Source organism: Notamacropus eugenii, chromosome 1, assembly GCF_028372415.1.
Source record: "Notamacropus eugenii isolate mMacEug1 chromosome 1, mMacEug1.pri_v2, whole genome shotgun sequence".
Lineage (NCBI taxonomy): Eukaryota > Metazoa > Chordata > Mammalia > Diprotodontia > Macropodidae > Notamacropus > Notamacropus eugenii.
This window is the reverse complement of record NC_092872.1, coordinates 474,598,552-474,617,914: the sequence shown is the minus strand read 5'-3', so window position 1 is coordinate 474,617,914 and position 19,363 is coordinate 474,598,552. Positions and strand designations below refer to the sequence as shown.

At 41.2% G+C, this 19,363-nt stretch overlaps 1 protein-coding gene across 2 annotated transcripts in view; it reads right to left on the bottom strand.

Moving 5' to 3' along the window:
* The window catches only part of NLRC5 (NLR family CARD domain containing 5), a 93,887-nt gene that overhangs the window by 10,786 nt on the left and 63,738 nt on the right, over nt 1–19,363 (bottom strand). For both annotated transcript variants that reach the window (XM_072632312.1, XM_072632311.1), the window contains exons 24-35: nt 16,242–16,325; nt 13,342–13,431; nt 12,987–13,046; nt 11,866–11,949; nt 11,150–11,233; nt 9,796–9,885; nt 9,317–9,382; nt 7,988–8,071; nt 6,574–6,657; nt 6,123–6,209; nt 4,836–4,916; nt 2,698–2,871 (exon numbers count right to left, since the gene is read on the bottom strand). In XM_072632312.1, coding sequence (XP_072488413.1) covers nt 2,698–2,871; nt 4,836–4,916; nt 6,123–6,209; nt 6,574–6,657; nt 7,988–8,071; nt 9,317–9,382; nt 9,796–9,885; nt 11,150–11,233; nt 11,866–11,949; nt 12,987–13,046; nt 13,342–13,431; nt 16,242–16,325 — 1,068 coding nt within the window. The remainder of the gene's footprint in view (nt 1–2,697; nt 2,872–4,835; nt 4,917–6,122; nt 6,210–6,573; nt 6,658–7,987; nt 8,072–9,316; nt 9,383–9,795; nt 9,886–11,149; nt 11,234–11,865; nt 11,950–12,986; nt 13,047–13,341; nt 13,432–16,241; nt 16,326–19,363) is intronic.

Genomic DNA, 19,363 nt, shown 5'->3' with positions numbered 1-19,363 from the left:
GAAGGGCAGGGATAAGTCTTTCCATTTGAAAATTGGGAAACTGAGATCTAAAGGGTAGAAGAGCCTTGTTCAAAGTCATCCAGCCAGGGGGCAAAGCCAGGACAAGAATCAGGTCTCTTGGGCCAAATCTACTTTTCTATCCATCATCCCACTGTAGCCTTTGTTGATAAAATGTGCTCATGTCCAATTCTGCTGAGTGCTGCCTTCCAGATCACAGACTTTTATAGCTGAAAAGGACCTTGGCAGTTATCTAGTCGAACTCAAATCCAAATGAAATTCCTACTATAACACATCTAACAGATGGTCATCTGGTGCTGTGTGAAGAATTTCAGTGTGGGGGAAAGGACCACCCCCAGAAGCAGGACATCTCCCTCTGTGGACAGCACTAATTATTAGAAAGGTTTTCCTGACATCAAACCTACATTTCCCTCTTTGTAACTTTCTCTTGTTGTTCTAATTCTCTGGGTTTTAATTCTCTGGGCCCCAATAGAATAAATCTAATCCCTCTTTCATATGACAGTCCTTAACTTAAATTGTCCCCCTTGAGCCTTCTCCAAGCTAAACACCCCTAGGCTCCATAAATCAATCCTTATATAACATGGAACCAAAAGCCTTTACCATCTTATGTCCTTCTTAAACTGTGCCAAACCAAGCACAACACAACACAACATGTGGTTCGAGTTGGTCAGAGAACAATGATAATATCATCTCCTTCTCCCTGGAAGTTGATGACATGACTTGCAGTTGACTTTGTTTTGAGTGAGGGAGGGCTGTGCAGGTCACCAGCCTCACTTCTCCTCCAGAGGCATCTGAATTCAGTGACTCATCAGGATGACTGGAGATGACCCAGGATGAAGCAACTGGGGCTAAGTGACTTGCCCAAGGTCGCATAGCTAGTGAGTGTCAAGTGTCTGAAGTGAGATTTGAACTCAGGTCTTCCTGACTCCTACACTGGTGCTCTATCCACTGCACCACCTAGCTGCCCTTTCAGGCTAGCTAAGAAATGAGGCAAAAAATGACCTTTTCACCTAGTCAAAAAAACAAAATCAATCTTAGGGTTTCTGGTCAAAACAAAGATAGCTGCTATTCACATTCACTCTGAGCCATCCAGGCCCAAACAATGTCCAGGTGGGGCTGGAACTTGGAGGAAGCAAGGGAAGGCAGGAAGTTGAGATGAGGAGGGAGAGCATTCCAGGAATGTGGAAGAACCAGTGAAAATGCCTGGAAGCTGGAAACGGAGCATCTTGTTCAAGAAACAAACTACAAAGAGACCAGTGTCACTGGGTTTTAGAGGAAGTGGAGGAAAATAAAGTGTAAGATGACTGGAAAGGTAGAAAGGGGTTTTAAAAGCCAAACAGGGTATTTTCTATTTGATCCTGGATCAGCACTTCTTTTGGGATCCTAACTGTTATCCAGTATGTTAGCTAGTCATCCTAGCTTTGTGTCATCTGCAAATCGAAGTATCATACCATCTAAATCTTTATCCAAGTCAATAATAAAAAGATTAAACAACACAGAGTCAAACACAGATCCCTGGGGCACTCCACTGGAGACCTGCCAAGCTGACATAGAACCATTAACAACTACACTTTGAGTCTGACTCCTCAACCAAATCCATTTAATGATTTTTATCATCCTGATCACTTTTCTCCATCTTTCCCAAAAGATAATATGGAAAATAGTTTGCTAAAATCTAAGTATTCAGTTGTTTTTCAGTCATATCTGACTCTTTGTAACTCCATTTGGGGTTTTCTTGGCAAAGATACTGGATTGGTCTGCCATTTCCTTCTCCTGCTCATTTTACAGATGAGGAACTGAGGCAAACAGGGTTAAGTGTCTTGCCCAGGGTCACACAGCTAATAAGTGTCTGAGGCCAGATATGAACTCAGGAAAATGAGTCTTCCTGATTCCAAGCCCAGTGCTCAATTCAGTAAATCACCTGGTGCCAAAATCTGAGTAAGCTGTAACTATAGCATTTTCCTAATTTGCCAAGCTAACCGGGTATGACCTATCCCTGAGGAAGCCATGCTGGCTCTTTGTGATCACTGCTTCCTTTGATAGATGTTTGCTGATCATCTCTTAAATGACCCATTCTAGAATTTTCCAGGATATTCAAATTCACATGCCTGTGCAGTTTGTAGATTATGTTCTCTTCCCTTTTACAGAAAGGGGTAACATGTGCCCTTCTCCAGGGCATTACCTTTTCTATTTACCATGATCTTTTTTAAAAAGTTATTTTTTCAATTAGCAAAGAAACTATTTTCTCTCCTATGACCTTATAGATATCACTGATAATGCCTTTACAATCTGATGATATAATTTTTCTGAGTCAGGTAATGAATTCTTGGAGGTCAACCAGGTGGTTTCTTTCTAGCTCCTCATCTTTTTTTAAATTTTGGTATCAATTCTTTTTGACCTGTCACTGCCAATGCAAAAAAACAGAACAAAACATAATATTCCAAACCCAACACAAACCCCAGAAGAATAATGGAATTTGGGCAGCTCAGCCTTCTCTGTCATAAGTTATCATTGTCCCATTCACCTTGGGATATGGAAACAGATCTCTAATCTCTGACACAACCTCAAGAAGGGACATTTGGAGCTTATCCCAAGGCCCCTTAGTCATCTAGACCAGGATTTTTACATAACCTAGAGGCAGAGAGAGAAATGGGGGATGAGCCTTAGAGATGTACTCACCTAAGCTCCTGTAGTCTGATGTACTTTTCAACCACCTGCCTGATGACAAGGGTCTGGCTGGCTCCTAGATCATACTGGACCAGTCGGTAAGGAAAGCTCTGGCTGGCTCCTAGGTTATACTGGATCAATCTGTAGGGAAATGGCTGGCTGGTTCCTAGGTCACATTGAACAAGTCTGTAAGAAAATTGGGGGAAAGGAGATTCAGGTAAATTACACAAGATGCCTACTATGTGCTAGGTGCTGGGTATAAAAAGGCAAAATGATAATCCTTGCCCTCAGACAGCTCATATTTTTTTAAGCTTATGCTTCTCTCCAGTTATTCTCAGCCTTAATAAACTGTCACTTCCTAGGGGAGGTGACTTATAGAAAGACCTCCAAAGGAAGGGATCATATGTAATTCATGAAAGTCTCAGATTCATTATGGGCTTGGTTGATATTATTTTAGTGATAGGATATTTAAACTTGGGTCCATGAACTTGTTTTTAAAAATATTTTAATAATTATATTTCAATGTAATTGGTTTCCTTTGTAATCCTATACATTTTATGCATTAAAAAACATGATTCTGAGAAGGGGTCCACAGGCTTCACTAGCCTGCCAAAGGGGGCCATGACATAAAAAAGGTTAAGGACCCCCAGCTTAGTGAGTTTTAACATAAAGTTCATGAGTGGCCAGGTCCAAAAAGCTCCAGATGGACATTTCAAGGTAATTATTTACTAACAGAACGTTAGAGGGGAAACTCTCCAACATGGACTTTTAATTATGGTCCCCAAAGTCTCTGGAGTTTCTTTTGAAATTGAAAGAGGGCCTACAGTATCCAAGTCTGCTCTGGGGAGGCTAAAGCTGATGGAGAGGTGGAAACCAGCAGTTTTGGGGTGCGGTAGGTTAAAGCCAATCAGCTGTCCACACTAAGTCCTTCACCAATATGATAAGCCACTGGGACTGGGGGAGGAGGGGCTAAGGGGGAGGAGAAGTACTAGGCTACCTAAGGAAGGGTAAAATAGCCCAAATTGGAAATAGAACAGTGTCAAAGCTTTTGTACTGATCAGCAACAGAATCCTGCCATTAATTGCCACTGAACTTCCAGCTAGTAAGTAGGAGGAACAGTAGAAAGGATAAGAGAAGGAAGAAGAGGGGCAGGAAGAGGAGGGAAAGAAAAAGGAGAAGGAGGAAGAGAAAGATGAGGAGAGGAAGAGGAGGAAGAAAAGGTGAAGGAAGAGGAGGAAGCAGAAAAGGAAGAGACGAGAACAAGTAGGAAGACAAAGAGGAGAAAAAGAGGAAGGGGAAGGGGGGTAAATTTAGAGAGAGTAATTAAGTTCTGCTTCCCATGGGAGTGTGACCCAAGCTGAAGATGTAAGCAGCTTCAAAAAAAGTTTATCTGAATTCCTGCATAATAGAGCCCTCCTGTGTTGGTAAACTGTTAGTTTAGGACCTTTCTCTTTTAGATCTCACAGAGCCCTTGTTTCGACCGTTCCAATGCACTTGTTATATCTTGTATTGTAACTATTATGTTTATGTTCTATGCACCTACTAAGCTACAAGGTCTATGAAAGCAGAGGTTGGCTCTCATTTAATCTTCCATTTCCTCAGGAAACCTAACCAACAATGCTGTACAGAGTAGTCACTAAATAAGTGTATGTTGATTTGAGTTCCTTGATTTGTAATTCTGTTCCACAGGTTGCTACCTCATCAGTGCATGCAACTGCCTATTAGGTGGGAAAAGAGAGAGTGTGGATGGCTCCATGTAACCCATCCCCACTCCTGGGGAAAGAACTCCCATTACATGCCCCATGGGTCAAGAGAGTCATCTTGATATGGGCAGAATGGCTCTCAGCCCTGCCCAGGGCATGGACTTTATCTGTACAACTCTGAAACACAGCACTTAGTAATGCCATGGTATAGCAAGTGAAGATTGACTTATCAGGGTTAATAGATTAACCAATTCAATCTCTACCCCATGGAGATCCCAAAACTCCGAGAAGGATTTTTATTGATTCCCATAGGATGAAACCAACTGTGGAAAGGACTCTAGAGGATTTATTTAATATTTGGACCTAGGTCTATCCACCCCACCAGCCCTAAACAGAGTCTACAATAACTTGGGGACACAGAAGACCCACTTGAGTACTAGAACATACCTGAAAGTTGCACCTGCAGGATTCTCTGTCAGCTGGGGAAATTCCTCTTCAATGTAGAGAAGGGAGTCTTTATTGGAGATGCTAGGAGAAGGAAGAAGGGTATGCCTAAGGGAAGAAAAGCCTCCTGCCTGGACCTTTACAGTTACATTATCATAGGATCATAGATTTTAACATTAAGAAAGGGACCTTAGAGGTCATGAAATCTAACTCTTCTTATTTTATAGATGAGAAACTGAGGCCTAGAGAGATTAAGGGACTTGTCCAAGGTTACATAGCTATTGTGTCTGAGGCACTATGCAAACCCAGGTCTTTCTGGGTCATGATGTTGGTAAGGATATATCAAGAATGTCTAAAGCTAATCCTAAGTAGCCCCATAAGTCACTTCTTTTCCTTCAGTGTATGGTCCTTGGCTTGCCAGAATCATAAGAGGTGGAAGGGACTTTTGAGATATTCTAACTCAGGGAGAAGTGACTTGCTCAAGGTCATAAAACCAGTAAATTGCAGAGTTGGGTCTCAGTTCCAGGTTTCCTGACTTCAAGTTCAGTGCTCTTTTCACTAGAAGTTCCTGCCTACCCTCTACCTTTAGTGATCAGAAATTCAAATAAAATATTTTCAAATTTTAAATTCAATTGCAAATCAGTCTATTTTCTTCTTTGATAAGAGTGTGAGCATGAAGGTAAAGAGTTCTCCTGGATCATCTATAATTCCCAATGTTCTCTCTCTGGCCCCAGTTTTTCCCTGTTCCCCAAAGAGGAGAATTGGAACCAGAGATGGAAAGGGCCTTGGTAATTCTCTAGTCTAATCCCCTCATTTTATAAATGGGGAACAAAGACTTGTCCAAGGTAAGTTATTGTTGTTCAGTCCTTTCAACTGTGTCTGACTCTTCATGACTGCATTTGGGGTATTCTTGGCAAAGATACTGGACTGGTTTGCCATTTCCTTCTCCATCTCATTCTACAGATGAGGAAATTGAGGCAAACAGGTTTAAGTGACTTGCCCAGGGTCACATAGCTAGTAAGCATCTGAGGCCAAATTTGAATTCAGGAAGAGGAGTCTTCCTGACTCCAGGCCTGACACTCTATAAACTGTGCCACTTAACTGTCCATCATCAATAAACCCAGATTCTCTGGCTCCAGATACAGCATTCTTCCCACTTCACCATCGCTAAGGTCCTGTAATTCACAGAACCATTCCTGGAGCTGACAGAAATGAGCTTTAGTCCTGTGCACATGGTAGGGTCTAATTTTAGAAACCATGGATCCCCAGGTACCTTTCTAGCTCTTTTACCTTATCTTGGTGATGTTGCCTAAAGCCTGGACACTTGCCTCCAGCAGGGTGGTAACACTGGCCTTGGTCACCCATGAGTCTTCAACACTGTAATTAGAAATAGATATGGACTTCTCAGAACCAGGAAGGGACAAAGGGAACCTATAGCCTATTTAACACTCTTTTAAAGTCCCTTTTTTTGTTCTTAGTCTATTTTCCACAGAACAAAAAAATCTGAAAAATAAAGAAAAATCTCTTTAGGGGTATGGATGGCAATAGATTAATTAAAGGAGATTCTAGGTTGTTTAAAAAAACTGTTCTAGGTACATCAATATAAAAACCTCAGCAAATCCAGATACCTCAGAAAATAGATCTGGATACTATAAACCAAGTCATGAGATTCCATTTCCCGTATCCCACCTCTGCCACATATCAAAGAGTTTCCCTAACTTGACTGTGTGTGCAGACATACCTGATCCTCAGTATCCCTGATGGTATCTTCATTAAATTCAAGAGAAGTTGCCACCCTCGTAGTGATACTGTGTTATTGGCCAATCTAGGAACAGAGATTTTTGGAATGAAGCCCACACTCAGACTGAGCATAGGGGTTGAAGAAAGGAGAATAAATTCTTCCTATAGAGATAAGGACTTCCCCAGGAGGCCAGAGTCACCTGAGGAGAACTGCAAAGGAAGGGGGATATTGAGAGAGTGGTATGAGACAGAACCCCAGAAGAATTTCTGGTTGTTAGACAATAGGAAGATGGATGGAAAGTAGTGGAGATCACCGGGCCCTCTCTTTAAGACATCCCTTGCCCGACCCTCCAGAGACATCACATGGGACATTACCAGTAACAAAATAATGATAATGACAATGCCCCTAGGTAGAGAAATTGCTATACTTTTACCTATAGTGTTTTTTTTTCTTACATATAATCATGAATAATACCATTTTATCCTTAAAGCAATCCTGCATGGCAGGTAGTGCAGGGATTATTAACCCAATTTTACAGAAATTGAGGCTGAGAAATTGTAAGAGTCAGCACTGGTTGTTCTTTTAGTGGCAGAACCATTAGAGTTCAGTTCTGGGGTTGAAGCCTTTAGCTGATGACAGTACAATCTATGGAGCCCTAAAGATATCAGTTGCTTAGCTGATGCTGGAGCTAGGTGGATGACTGGCATGTCTTTTTCCCTTTCTAGACTCATGGAATCATAGATTTAGAGCTAAAAGGATCCTTAAAGATCATTTACTCCAACCTCTTCATTTTACAGGTGAAGAAACTGAGGCTCAGAGAAGAGGAGTAATTTGCCCAAGGTCACACAGCTAGTGGGTAGCAGAGCCAAGATACAAACTAAAATTCTCTGACTCCAAATCCAGCACCTTTTGGGTAACCTGCCCGGGTCCAACCTCAGGATGTCTTTTGGAGAAGGAACAATCCTAATAGGGATCAGGCTCATGGGGGCAGGGAATCTGGGACTCTGACTGCCTTTTCTTCCTCCTCTGGAGAGTGAGGGATCTGGACTATGTGATTTCTAAGTTCCCCTCTATTTCTAAATCTTCTGATTCCAAGGATACGTAGGGTGTCAGCTGCAGAACCCGGACTAGTGCCCAAAGGTCCTGACTCCCAGTTCAGAGTTCTTCCTTCTATACCACATTGCCAAACACACACCACAGTCTGGCATAAAGCCAATTCAGTTCAACCAATATTTGTTCAATGCTTACTGCGCACAGGGCCCAGAATGAGTTACTAATAAAACAAAGGTGAAATAGCACAGAGCCCCTGCCTTTAAGATATTGTTGATGTCTTTGGAGTCTGCAGAAGCTTCTCCCCCTCTCCCCCATCCCCAAAATCCTTGCTCTGCTCAAGGAATTGGTGTTGGCTGCTTACGTGATATCAGTTAGCTTTGGCATTTGCCCCACTAGGGTGGCCAGTGTGGCAATGTGCTCCTCCTGGAGATTGAATCCAGTCAGCCTGAGAAGAGAAAAGGAGGAGAGGTCATGGTAAGGCTCATCAGAGGGACTGACTCTACAGCTTAAGAAGGAGCTGAGGGTTTATTAAGTTCCAACTGTTTGCTCAGCATTGGATGGAAAGCTCACTGTGGGCAAAGACTTGAACTAGTACTGGGAATGGGGCTGAAGAAGGCAGGAAATAAATACTTGCTCTTAGGGAATACAGAGATTCCCAACTTGAGGTCTATGAATTTGTTTTTAAAAATGAGTTTCATAAACGTATTTCGATGTAATTGGCTTTCTTTGTCATTTTCTGTAGTTTATGCATTTAAAAACGTTACTCTAGGGAGAGTTCCTTAGAAGGATCTATGGCATAAAGAGGGTTAAAAACTCCTGATCTAATGGAAGAGACATTGAAACACTGACAAGACAAACATACCAAAAAACTAAGACTACAATGAATCTGATGGCCATTCATGGTTCCAGAAAATGCCATTACAGAGAGGTGATGGATTTAGGGTGTAGAATTAGACACACATATTTTTATACACAACCACTGATGGAATTTGTTTTGTCTGTGCATATTTTTTACAAGAAATTTTCTTTCCTTTCCTTCCCAATGGATGGGGGAGTGGGAAAGAAAGAAATACATTTCTGTTAACTTTTTTTTAATTGGGGGAGAGTTTGCTTACATATGTGATATGTTATATGTGGTTCCAGATGAGGTTATTATTAGTTTTACTTACCTGTTTTATTTTGTTACAAGAGACTTCTCATGAAGTGTGAAAAATTTGTAATTGTATGAAATGTGAAAAGAAAGAACATCAATAAAACTTTTTTTTAAAAAAAGCTGCAACGAAAATGATTTGAGCTACATACAAGGTCTGAAACAACAAAGGACAATGAAATAGATGACCCAAGCTAGAGAGTAACAGTCTGGGAAGGTTTCCTAACAGAAGGTACAGAATCATAGATTTGGAGCTAGTGGAGATCTTGAGGTCACAGAGGGTTGGGGGATCTAACTCTCATTTTACAGAGGAAGAAACTGAGGCCCAGAAAAGGGAAGGGAATTGCTTAAGATCATGTGCCTGAACCAGGATTTGAACATAGCTCCTCTGGCTCTAAATTCAGTGCTCTCTGCGTTATACTATATTCCCAAGATTTTGAGGGAAGAGAGATATAGTTGGTGGAGAAGAGAGAGATTAACCAGCAAAGGAGAGAGTTCTAATTTCTCTTCCCCTCTCTGCCCACCCCAATCTGGCATTACCTCAGGGTCTTTCTGGGCTCTTGGTGCTCTGAGAATTGTATCAGAAATTTCTCCTCTGGATCCAGGCTGCATAGAGAAAAGTGGGTGAGCATAGGATAAAAATAGTATCTGATGAGCCCTGATCACAGAGAACAAGGGATTGAGATGGTAGGGTCAGGGTGGACCACAGGACTTCAGATCTTTGATATCATCTAATCTACCCTATTATTGTATACGTGGAAGAAGAAGTCCAAAGAAGAGCAAGCATTTGTCTAAGGTCACATAGCACACATAGTAAGTAAGCATCAGAGCCAAAACTAGAGCTCAGGTCTTCTGACTCCCAGTGCAATGTTCTTCCCACTGCACTCCAAAAATGTCAGTGTCCAAAATTCTTTGGAATAGTGAGGTAAGTGGGTGTTGATCTTCCCCTTCTGCCCTATACGGAGGAGACCCCAAGCTCTAATAGCAGAAAAACTGAAGTTGAGCGGTGAGTCACTCACCTCAGTGAGACTTCATGGGCCTGTGTGCAGGTAGAGAGGGCAGTAGTGAGGAGTAGGGCACCCTCCTTGGAGATGGCATTGTGGCTTAGGCTGCAGGAGGAAGGAGAGAAGAAGGAACTGGGGCTGTGACTGAGACCCTTGGATGCTACTGTGAAGAGCACATCCTGGAGAACTTCCCCTCTGTCCTTCCCCCGCCCCGTGTAGGATTCTTGGGATCAAGAATGCCATGCCCTTAGCTCCCCTCATCTATCACTGCCATGATAATAACAATAACTGGCATTTACATGGTGATTTAAAGAATGTGAAGTATTTTATATGCATAATCTCATCGGAGCTCAACAACCACGTGAGAAAGACATTATAGGTATTATCCCCATTCTACAGATGAGAAAACTGAGGGTTCAAGAGGTTAAATGACTTGCCTATGGACACACAGCTAGTAAGTATTAGAGGTAGGATTTGAACCTAGATCTTCCCAGCTCCAAATCCAGCACTCTAACCTCTACAACATTTTACATCCAATTGTGTGTGTTTGGATAACCTCTGTGGTCAAAACACCACCTGCCTCCAGGAAGGGAGGCAGCTGGTCATCCATTGGGATCAGATCATTATTGCTTTGCTAGGAGTCAGTTAGCTTGGCGAGTTGGAATATAATGTTAATGAGGACAAAGTCTTAGGTTCAATCCCCATAGGGGTCAGTAAACTTTGGGAAAAAAACCCTACTATTTATTGACTACAGAGCATTGCTTTCCTCCATCCAGCCTTTGCTAGCCACAACTTAAATACATGGCTTGAAGCCAAGGGGACTCAGATGAGAAGTGTAGGTGGCTAACTATAACTCAAGCCTCACTGCTGGGGACATAGCTCAAGGCAAGAAGTGATGAAGGCTGAAGTGATATTTCTGGATTATTTATAAATTTTAATGATCCATACTTCTTTTGCTATCCATGATCATGCACAGTCAAGTTCACAACAGAGGGACCATGGAGGATGATTAGCAGGAATGAGACTTTCAGTTCTGGCCAATGTCTTGTCTCCCCAGTATCTAGCAAGGATTCTTTTTTACACATTAAGTGGAACAGAATAGGATAGGAAGGGATAGGAAGGACTTCAATTCTTTCTGAAGAGATACCAGAGTGATGCTTGTCCTTATATCCTTCCCTTCTTTATAGCAGAGATCTTTTTTGGTTCTCTTGAATTAAGTTCTTGGTCCAAAAACCTTGAGGTTCCTATCTAAAGACTGCCCAATAAATGCCTTCAGTTGATGGTCTCCTTTTGCTCTCACCAGCTTCGAGCACTCCTTTCCCTTTCTTCCCCTTTTCCCCCCAATCCTGTAGGATAGTTACTTTCTTACTTGAGTGAGCCAGAGAGATTCATCTGAGGTAAATGCTCCAGAAGATATTTGAGTCCTTCATCACCTAGTAAGTTTCCCGACAGACTGCACAAAATGGAAAAAGACTAGGTTATAGACCACCTATTGGTGGTTCATTATCACCATCACCACATCAGCATCCTTATCCATCTTCTTTAATAAATACACACAAAAAACACAACCCTTAGGAGTTACAGAAAACTGAGTAAATATCGACTTGCCTTCAAGGGGCTTATGCTTTAGTAGAATAGATGAGGAAACAAAATAAACAGATAATGTCCCAGAGTGCTACAGGGGAGAAGGCCAAGCCAAGATGATTCCCAAAGCAGACCCATGATGAGAATGTGTAGAGATACTCCCTCAGTACTTTTATCTTTCACACAAGCTACCTCCTATGAGGAGAATGTACCATTGCCTCGTTTCTGCCTCCCAGAATCCTTGTCCACCTTCAAGGTCCAGCTTTGGTGTCATCTCCTCCATGAAGTTTTCTCTGAACCCTCACCCTACAATTTGCTCATGCTCTCTTCTGCCTCAACTTGCCTCCTACTATACTCATCTGTGTATCTATTGTATCTTCCATAGTAGATTTTAAGTTCCTCAAGGAAAAGGATTGTTATTATCTTTGTCCCTGTAGCACCTAGGATAGCTACGTTGTACACTCACCTGTCTTTCTTAATTTCCCCCCAGTTTCAACTTACTCAAGGTGACTCAGATCTTTGCACTGCCCTAGTATGCAACACAGCTGTTCCATATCCACTGGGCTGATGCAACAACCTGTGAGCCTGTGGAAGAAAGGACAGACCAGAGATACCTATAGCAGCAGGCCTTGACCCTGATCCCCTGTACCCACAGGTATACCCCTCCTCTTTCAGGTTGCTCCCATCCAGATAATAATGAGAGCAACAACAGCCGCTAGCATTTGTATATTGCTTCAAAGTTTGCAAGGCACTTTAATAATACTATTCATTTGATCCTCACAACAACCCTGGGAGGCAGGTGATATTATTATTCCCATTTCACAGAGAAGGAGACTGAGGCAGAGAGTGGTGAAGTTGCTTGCTCAGAGTCACACAGGTAGGAAGTATCTGAGGCCACATCTGAACTTAGGTTCTCCTGATTTGAGGTCCAGAATTCTATCCACGGCACCACCTAGCTGCTTGAGGATGCTGTCTCAGAACAGCAATATGGGCACCACATCAAAAATCTTGGGGAAACTCCTCACTATCAGCCTAAATTCTTCTTGGCAATGTAAACTAACCTCACCAGTTTTAAGGAAGGGATTATTAGGATGGCTAAAGTTTCTAAAGGATAAAAATATATAGCAGGGATGATCAACCCATGGCTCTGGTGAGGCCCCACAGTCTCTTTAAGGAATAGAATGGGCTAGCTCAGAGGATTACAGGTCGGTGTTAAAGTGACCAAAGTTATGGGTGTGGTCCCCAAGTGGCTCACCCCAGTAGCTTGGCTATTCTACAACCATAAGCTATGCTCCCAATGCAGACCAATGACCTCACAAATGCAAATCTGTGATCCCAAGGAGGTGACTTGAAAGAGGAAATGTGGATGGTTTGGTGCAAATCTGTCCCTAACGATAAAGACACAACTCAAAGCAAGTGTCCTACTGATGGAGACTTAACCTTCCTGCATTAGGGTTGGCATTATTATCTCACAATCAATGGCATATTTTATTCCTATGATAGCCAGTCATTCTATGCAGGGTATTTGGATCCCCCAGTGCTAATAAAGTTGGGCACTAGCTAAGCCATCGGTCTTTATCCTCAGAACAGAAACACTGATGGGCATTTCAGGGCTGTCTTACCCACAAGACACTTCTTTCCTCTTGCCAGGACCAAAGTAGAGACAGGCATACTCCTGGGACCTAAAATATATTTAAACACAGATCAGAACTCCTTCAGCTCTCCTTGCCAAAGCCAGATCTCAGGATGCCCACCAGGGTAGAAACAATCTTTTCAAGGGACTAAGCACAGGGATGGATGATAGTGTAAACAGATATGTTCTCATCTTGAGAAAAGGGTTCACAGAGCAGATCCCATGTTGTCTCTTAGGCCTACAAGTAGACCCTGATTTAGGGGAGTGGCACATGAAACCCTCAAACCTGACTCACCTCAGAGGACTTGTTACAGAGGATAGATCTAGGTCAGATGATCACATACCTGACTTCCACCTTTTGAATCTGTTCACATAGGCTAATGGCACCAGCCAGCAAGAAGACACTATTTAGAGACAAAGTGATCTGGCTGAGTCTGTGAGAGATAAAAGTGAAGGGAAATCAATCATTAAGAAGGAAGTAAGACAAAACCCAGAAGTTTCCTCATCTAAGGTGTAATGTGGCATCTTTCACATCCAAAGGTTATACTACTGACTTTACTCGTCATTGGTGGGGAGACTCTGGGAACAAGACATTTCCTGAGGAAGATGGCCTAGCAATACCAGATATCAAACTATATTATAAAGCAGAAATCATCAAAACAATCTGGTACTGCTTAAGAAATAGAGTGGTGGATCAGTGGAATAGATTAGGTATACAATACATAGTAGTAAAAGACCACAGTAACCTAGTGTTTTATAAACCCAAAGATCCAAGGTTTTGGGACAAGAACTCACTATTTGATAAAAACTAATGGGAAAAAATGGAAAACAGCATGACAAAAACTAGATATAGACTATCATCTTACACTGTATACCAAGATAAGATCAAAACAGGTACATGATTTAAACACAGTGACATGATAAACAAATTAGGAGAGCAAGGAATAATTTACCTGTCAGATCTATGGATAAGGGAAGAATTTATGACCAAACAAGAGACAGAGAGCATTACAAGATATAAAATGAATAATTTTGATTACATTAAGTTAAAAAAACTTTGCACAAATGAAACCAATACAACCAAGATTAGAAGGAAGGCAGAAAGCTTAGAAATTTTACCTCTGATAAAGTCCTCATTTCTTAGATATTTGGAGAACTGAGACAAATTTATAAGAAAGTCATTCTCTAATTGATAAATGGCCAAAGAATATATAAATAAGCAGATGAAGAAATTAAAACTATCTATAGTCATGTGAAAATTGCTCTAAATCACTATTGATTAGAGAAATGCAAATTAAAACAACTCTGAGGTACCACTCTGAGGTATCAGAGTGGCTAATATGACAGAAAAGGAAGATGATAAATGTTGAAGAAGATGTGGGAAAATTGGGACACTAAGGTATTGCTTGTGGAATTGTGAACTGATCCAACCATTCTGGAGAGCAATTTGGAACTATGCCCAAAGGGTAATCAAACCGTGCATACCCTTTGATCTAGCAATACCACTACTAGGTCTGTATACCAACGAGATCATAAAAAAGAGAAAATGACCTATACGTACAAAAATATTTATACCAGCTCTTTTTGTGGTGTCAAAGAATCAGAAACTGAGGGAATGTCCATCAGTTGGGGAATGGCTGAACAAGTTGTGGTATATGAATGCAATGGAATACCATTGTGCCATTAGAAATGATGAGCAGGTGGATTTTGGAAAAACATGGAAAGACTTACATGAACTGATGCTGAGTGAAGTGAGCAGAAGTAGGAGAACATTATACACAGTAACAGGAACATTGTGTGATGATCAACTATGATAGACAGCTCTTCTCAGCAATACAATGATCCAAGACAATTCCAAAAGACTCATGATGGAAAATGCTATGCATATCCAAAGAAAGAACTATGGAGTCTAAATGCAGATTGAAACATACTATTTTCACTTTTTTTTGTTTTTTGTTTTTGTGGCTTTTCCTTTTTGTTCTGTTTCTTCTTTCACAACATGACTAGTGTGGAAACATGTTTACATGACTGTACATGTAAAAAAAAGAATTGTGATGGATACCAAGAGATAAAGTATAGTATTTTCTGAGCCTCAGTTTCCTCATCTACCAAATGAGGATAATTATTCTTGCATTATCTTCTAATGACAAACTGCTATATCATCAGCTCCTCCATCTTGAGGCAAACCACTTATTTTATAAATGAAGAAACTCAAGCCAAGGAAGATTAACAAGTTTGCCCAAGGTTATACAGATAGTAATCATCAGGGGCAGGATTTGAACCTAGTTAACTCCAGAGTCAAAGTTCTTATTATCTACTCACATTCTTTTGGCTGATTCCCCATTTATGAAAAGGCCAACTGGGTTAAGCCTGTGCTCATGGGATGGAGTGAAGCTAATTAGCTCATCCAGGGACAAAGTGTGTGTTCTTGACCTCTAGTCTGTTGAGTAAACCAGCCCTTCCCCTTTCCTGCCAGAGAGGATATTTCACTAAAAAGAGTTGAAAAGGTGATAGACCTTTAGGATTCTCAGAAAGAAAGGCTTTATAGAAATCTAGAGGATTATTATTATTTTTGTCATTATCATAATAGTTTAATTTCCTGTCATATTTTCCAGATCAGCTGACTTTTTGGGGGAGGGGGCTTCTCTGCATATTTTTCCCTCTAAGACTATACCTATCCCTCCACCTTGTAGAAAATATTTAAAATAAATCTTTTCATTTGAATAAGTTCAATCTGAAATTGAAAACAGAGATAAATACAAATGAGGCCACTGCTCAGAAACACTTTCTTTGTACATGCCTGCCTGTCAGTGTCTGAAACACACTGCATTTGGAAGTCCCCATTCCCTGGGTCTTTTCTGTTCCAGTTGCCACACTCTATTTAATTTGGCTTCCCAATGACATCAGAAATGACAATAACAATGATACCTCACATTTGCATAGCCCTTTGTAAGTTCCAAAGTCCTTCTACATTCATTACCTCATTTGATTCCTCCCTACAACCCTGTGAAGGAAGCAGGACAAGGATAATTATCTATATTTTAGAGATAAGGAAATTCAGGCTCAGAAAGGGAAAATTACTTCCCCCAGTAATAAAGTAAGCAAGTGGTAGAACCAGAATGAGAATATAAGGTCCCTTAGCTCTACCTCTTGAAACTAGGAATTATTGAAGAGATAGTATGTTATAAGGCTTTGCCAAGAAAAGTTCCATGGAATAAGTGAAAAAAAGGTCTAAAAAACTTACTGTAACAGGTTCAGATTGTGAAGCTGGGGTAAGTAGTCTACTAGCATCTCAATGCTCTGATCACTCATGGTAACATGGGAGAATCTGTGGAGGGAAAAATTCAGAAGCAGTTACATTACGAAGAAGACCAAAATGAAGGACTGATGCAAGAGGGCAAGGCAGGTGGCATGACTAGTGTACTGTTTGTTACACCTTGAGAATTCAATTCAGCAATTATCAATTGCCTGCTGGTAAGGGAACTGTCCTGGGTGCTGAAGATACAGATTAAAAATGGTCCTTGTCTTTGAGGAATTTGTATTACTCTGAGGACACAACACATTCACACATACACATATATGATAATGTCAAACCAAGGAAAGAGAACATAAGCAACAAAAAGGAGAGGAGGAAAGGGGGATCAGGGAAAGCTTTATAGAAGAGGTGATACCTAAGCTGAGACTTGAAGGAAGACAAGAGGAAGAGATGAAAGTATGGAGTATTCCAGACAAGAGGGAAGGCTTGTGTGAATCCATACAAACAGGAGACAAGGAACAATCAGCAGTTCAGTTTGACTGGAACATAAAGTTCATGAAGGAGATAGCATCATATAAGACTGGAAAGATAGGTGGCAGCCAGATTGCAGAATGCCTCAAATTCCAGGTCAAGTGTGTATTTTGTCTTAGATGCGATGGCAATGGGATAGTCATTGAAGGTATTTGTGCAGAGGGATGACATGGTCAGACCCTTTCTTGCCTTAGGATAGATGATCTTAACCACTAGGTGGAGGATGTAGAAAAGGAAGGGAGATGAAAGGTCCTCAGTCAGATGAGCTTAGCTCCTCCTTGATCCTTTCCAAAGGCCTCTTTGATACTTTCTACAGTTCCTCAGTTACCCTAATTTGAATCTCAGTATCAGAAATCATAGAATATTTGAGTTGTAAAGTATCTCAGAGGCCTTCTAGTCTAATCTGTCACTAAACAAGAATCCACTCTATTCTCCCTTCAACAGGTAATTATCCAACATGTGCTTGAAGACTTCCAGTGAAAGGAACTCACTACCTCCCAAGACAACCCAGTTCACCTTCGAATAGATCTAATTGATAGGAAGTTCTCCTTCACAATGAACCTAAATTTCTCTCTCTACAACTTATGCCCCACTACAGTAAATCTTCATCATTTAAGGGTGGGTTTGATTTTTCTTTTTTGAAAGGGAGAAAAGTCAATGAGAGCCACTTCTATTGAATAAAATGAGGCACCCAAGAGGGTAAAATTCTTGGCTGAAAAATTAAGTGGGATGATAAAGACATTAGTTTCTTCTAATTTATCAGTTGCTTCTGAAGAGTTTAGCCAAGGCATTTAACCTCTTGGGACTTCTGCAGATCCTCCGAGGACCCTTCTAGCTGTGAATCTGTAATCCTAAGACAATTTTCAATGAGGAGTTTTAGATTACTCTGAGAAATGGTAGCAGCACTTTTAGGATAAATCTTAAACCTTTCAAGGAGATCACTGTGAAGGACAACACTTATATATGTTAGGAAGAAACCAATCAACCACGATTGTTCTTTTAAGTACAAGGGGTGAATATAAGATAGGGAATTGGGCCTTGAGGAAGAATCTATGGCCTGTAGAGGGTGTTTATTAGACATCTAAATTCAGAAGTAAATAAGCTTCCAAGAGCCTAATTTGTAAAATGTGAATGGAGATGTACTGCTTCCTTCCAACTTGCCAAGGGAAGTCATGGCTAAATCCCAGAGTGGCTTGGGTATGATCAAGAGAGTAGTCACCTAGAATATGCCTATGTGCCAGGCAGGTCAAGTCACCACTACCACCCTGCCTACCATATTTTCTTAGACAGTGATAGAGGTAGTCCAGGACCCTGAGCCTTGGTAACATCAATGCTTTCATTCAGTTCCTGCACCTTCTGAGATATGACCTGGCAATTACTCCTGCAGGTGCTACAGTCATATCTGTTGAAGACCCAGAGTAGAAAGTCCTTATCACCAAAATCTTTGGCACTGTCAAATGGTTCAATATCAGAATTTGATATTAGATAATCAGCTGATATTAGAGATTTATATCTATATTATATCTCTATATTTTTTAACAGTGGAAATGACAATTGAGACAAGTCACTATTATAGGCTTTGCTGTTCCTCTCAAGGTCCGTGGGACTTATCCATCTGACTTGCAGCTGAAATCTTCTATATGAGGAGTCTTTCCCCATTAGAACATGAGCTCCTTGACAGTAGGGACTGCTTTACTTTTTTATTCATATTCCCGGAGATTAGCCCAGTACTATGCATATAGTCAGTGCTTAATACATGTTATTCACTTATTTATGTGGTGTGTTCATCCTTCGTTGCCAAAGAAGACCATGCCATCAGAGAAATGATGACATGACTTGCACTTGACTTTGTTTTGAATGAGGGAGGGCTGTGCAGGTCACCAGCCTCATTTCTCCTCCACAGCCATCTGAATCCAGTGACCAGATGTTCATCAGGATGACTGGAGATGACCCAGGATGAGGCAATTGAGGTTAAGTGACTTGCCCAAGGTCACACAGCTAGTGAGTGTCAAGTGTCTGAGGTGAGATTTGAATTCAGGTCCTCTTGACTCCTGCACTGGTGCTCTATCCACTGCACCACCTAGCTGCACCTTATGTGAAGTAGGAAGATAGAGACGAACCTAAGGCAGAAAAGTTTCTCCTTCCCATACTCTCCCTTTAGTGAACAGAACAATGACTTTTGGAGTAATTATTGTGACAAGAAAGATTAATTGGTGGCCAGGTCTAAGCCCAAGGCTCTCCAACCTCCAAACCTGTGAGGTAATCAGCACATGACTGTTTTTACCTGAGTCTCTTTCAACAAGTGTTTTTGCAGACCAAAGACAAAATTTTTCTTATTTTTTCAGTCATTTCAGTCAAGTCTGACTCTCCGTGACCCTATTTGGAGTTTTCTTGCCAAAGATACTGGAGTGGTTTGCCATTTCCTTCTCCTGCTCATTTTACAGATGAGGAAGCTAAGGCAAACTGAGTTAAGTGACTTGCCTAGGGTCCAATATCTGAGAACAGATTTGAATTCAGGAAAATGAGTCTTTCTTACTCTAGGTCTGGCATTCTATCCACTGTATCACCTAGCAGCCCAA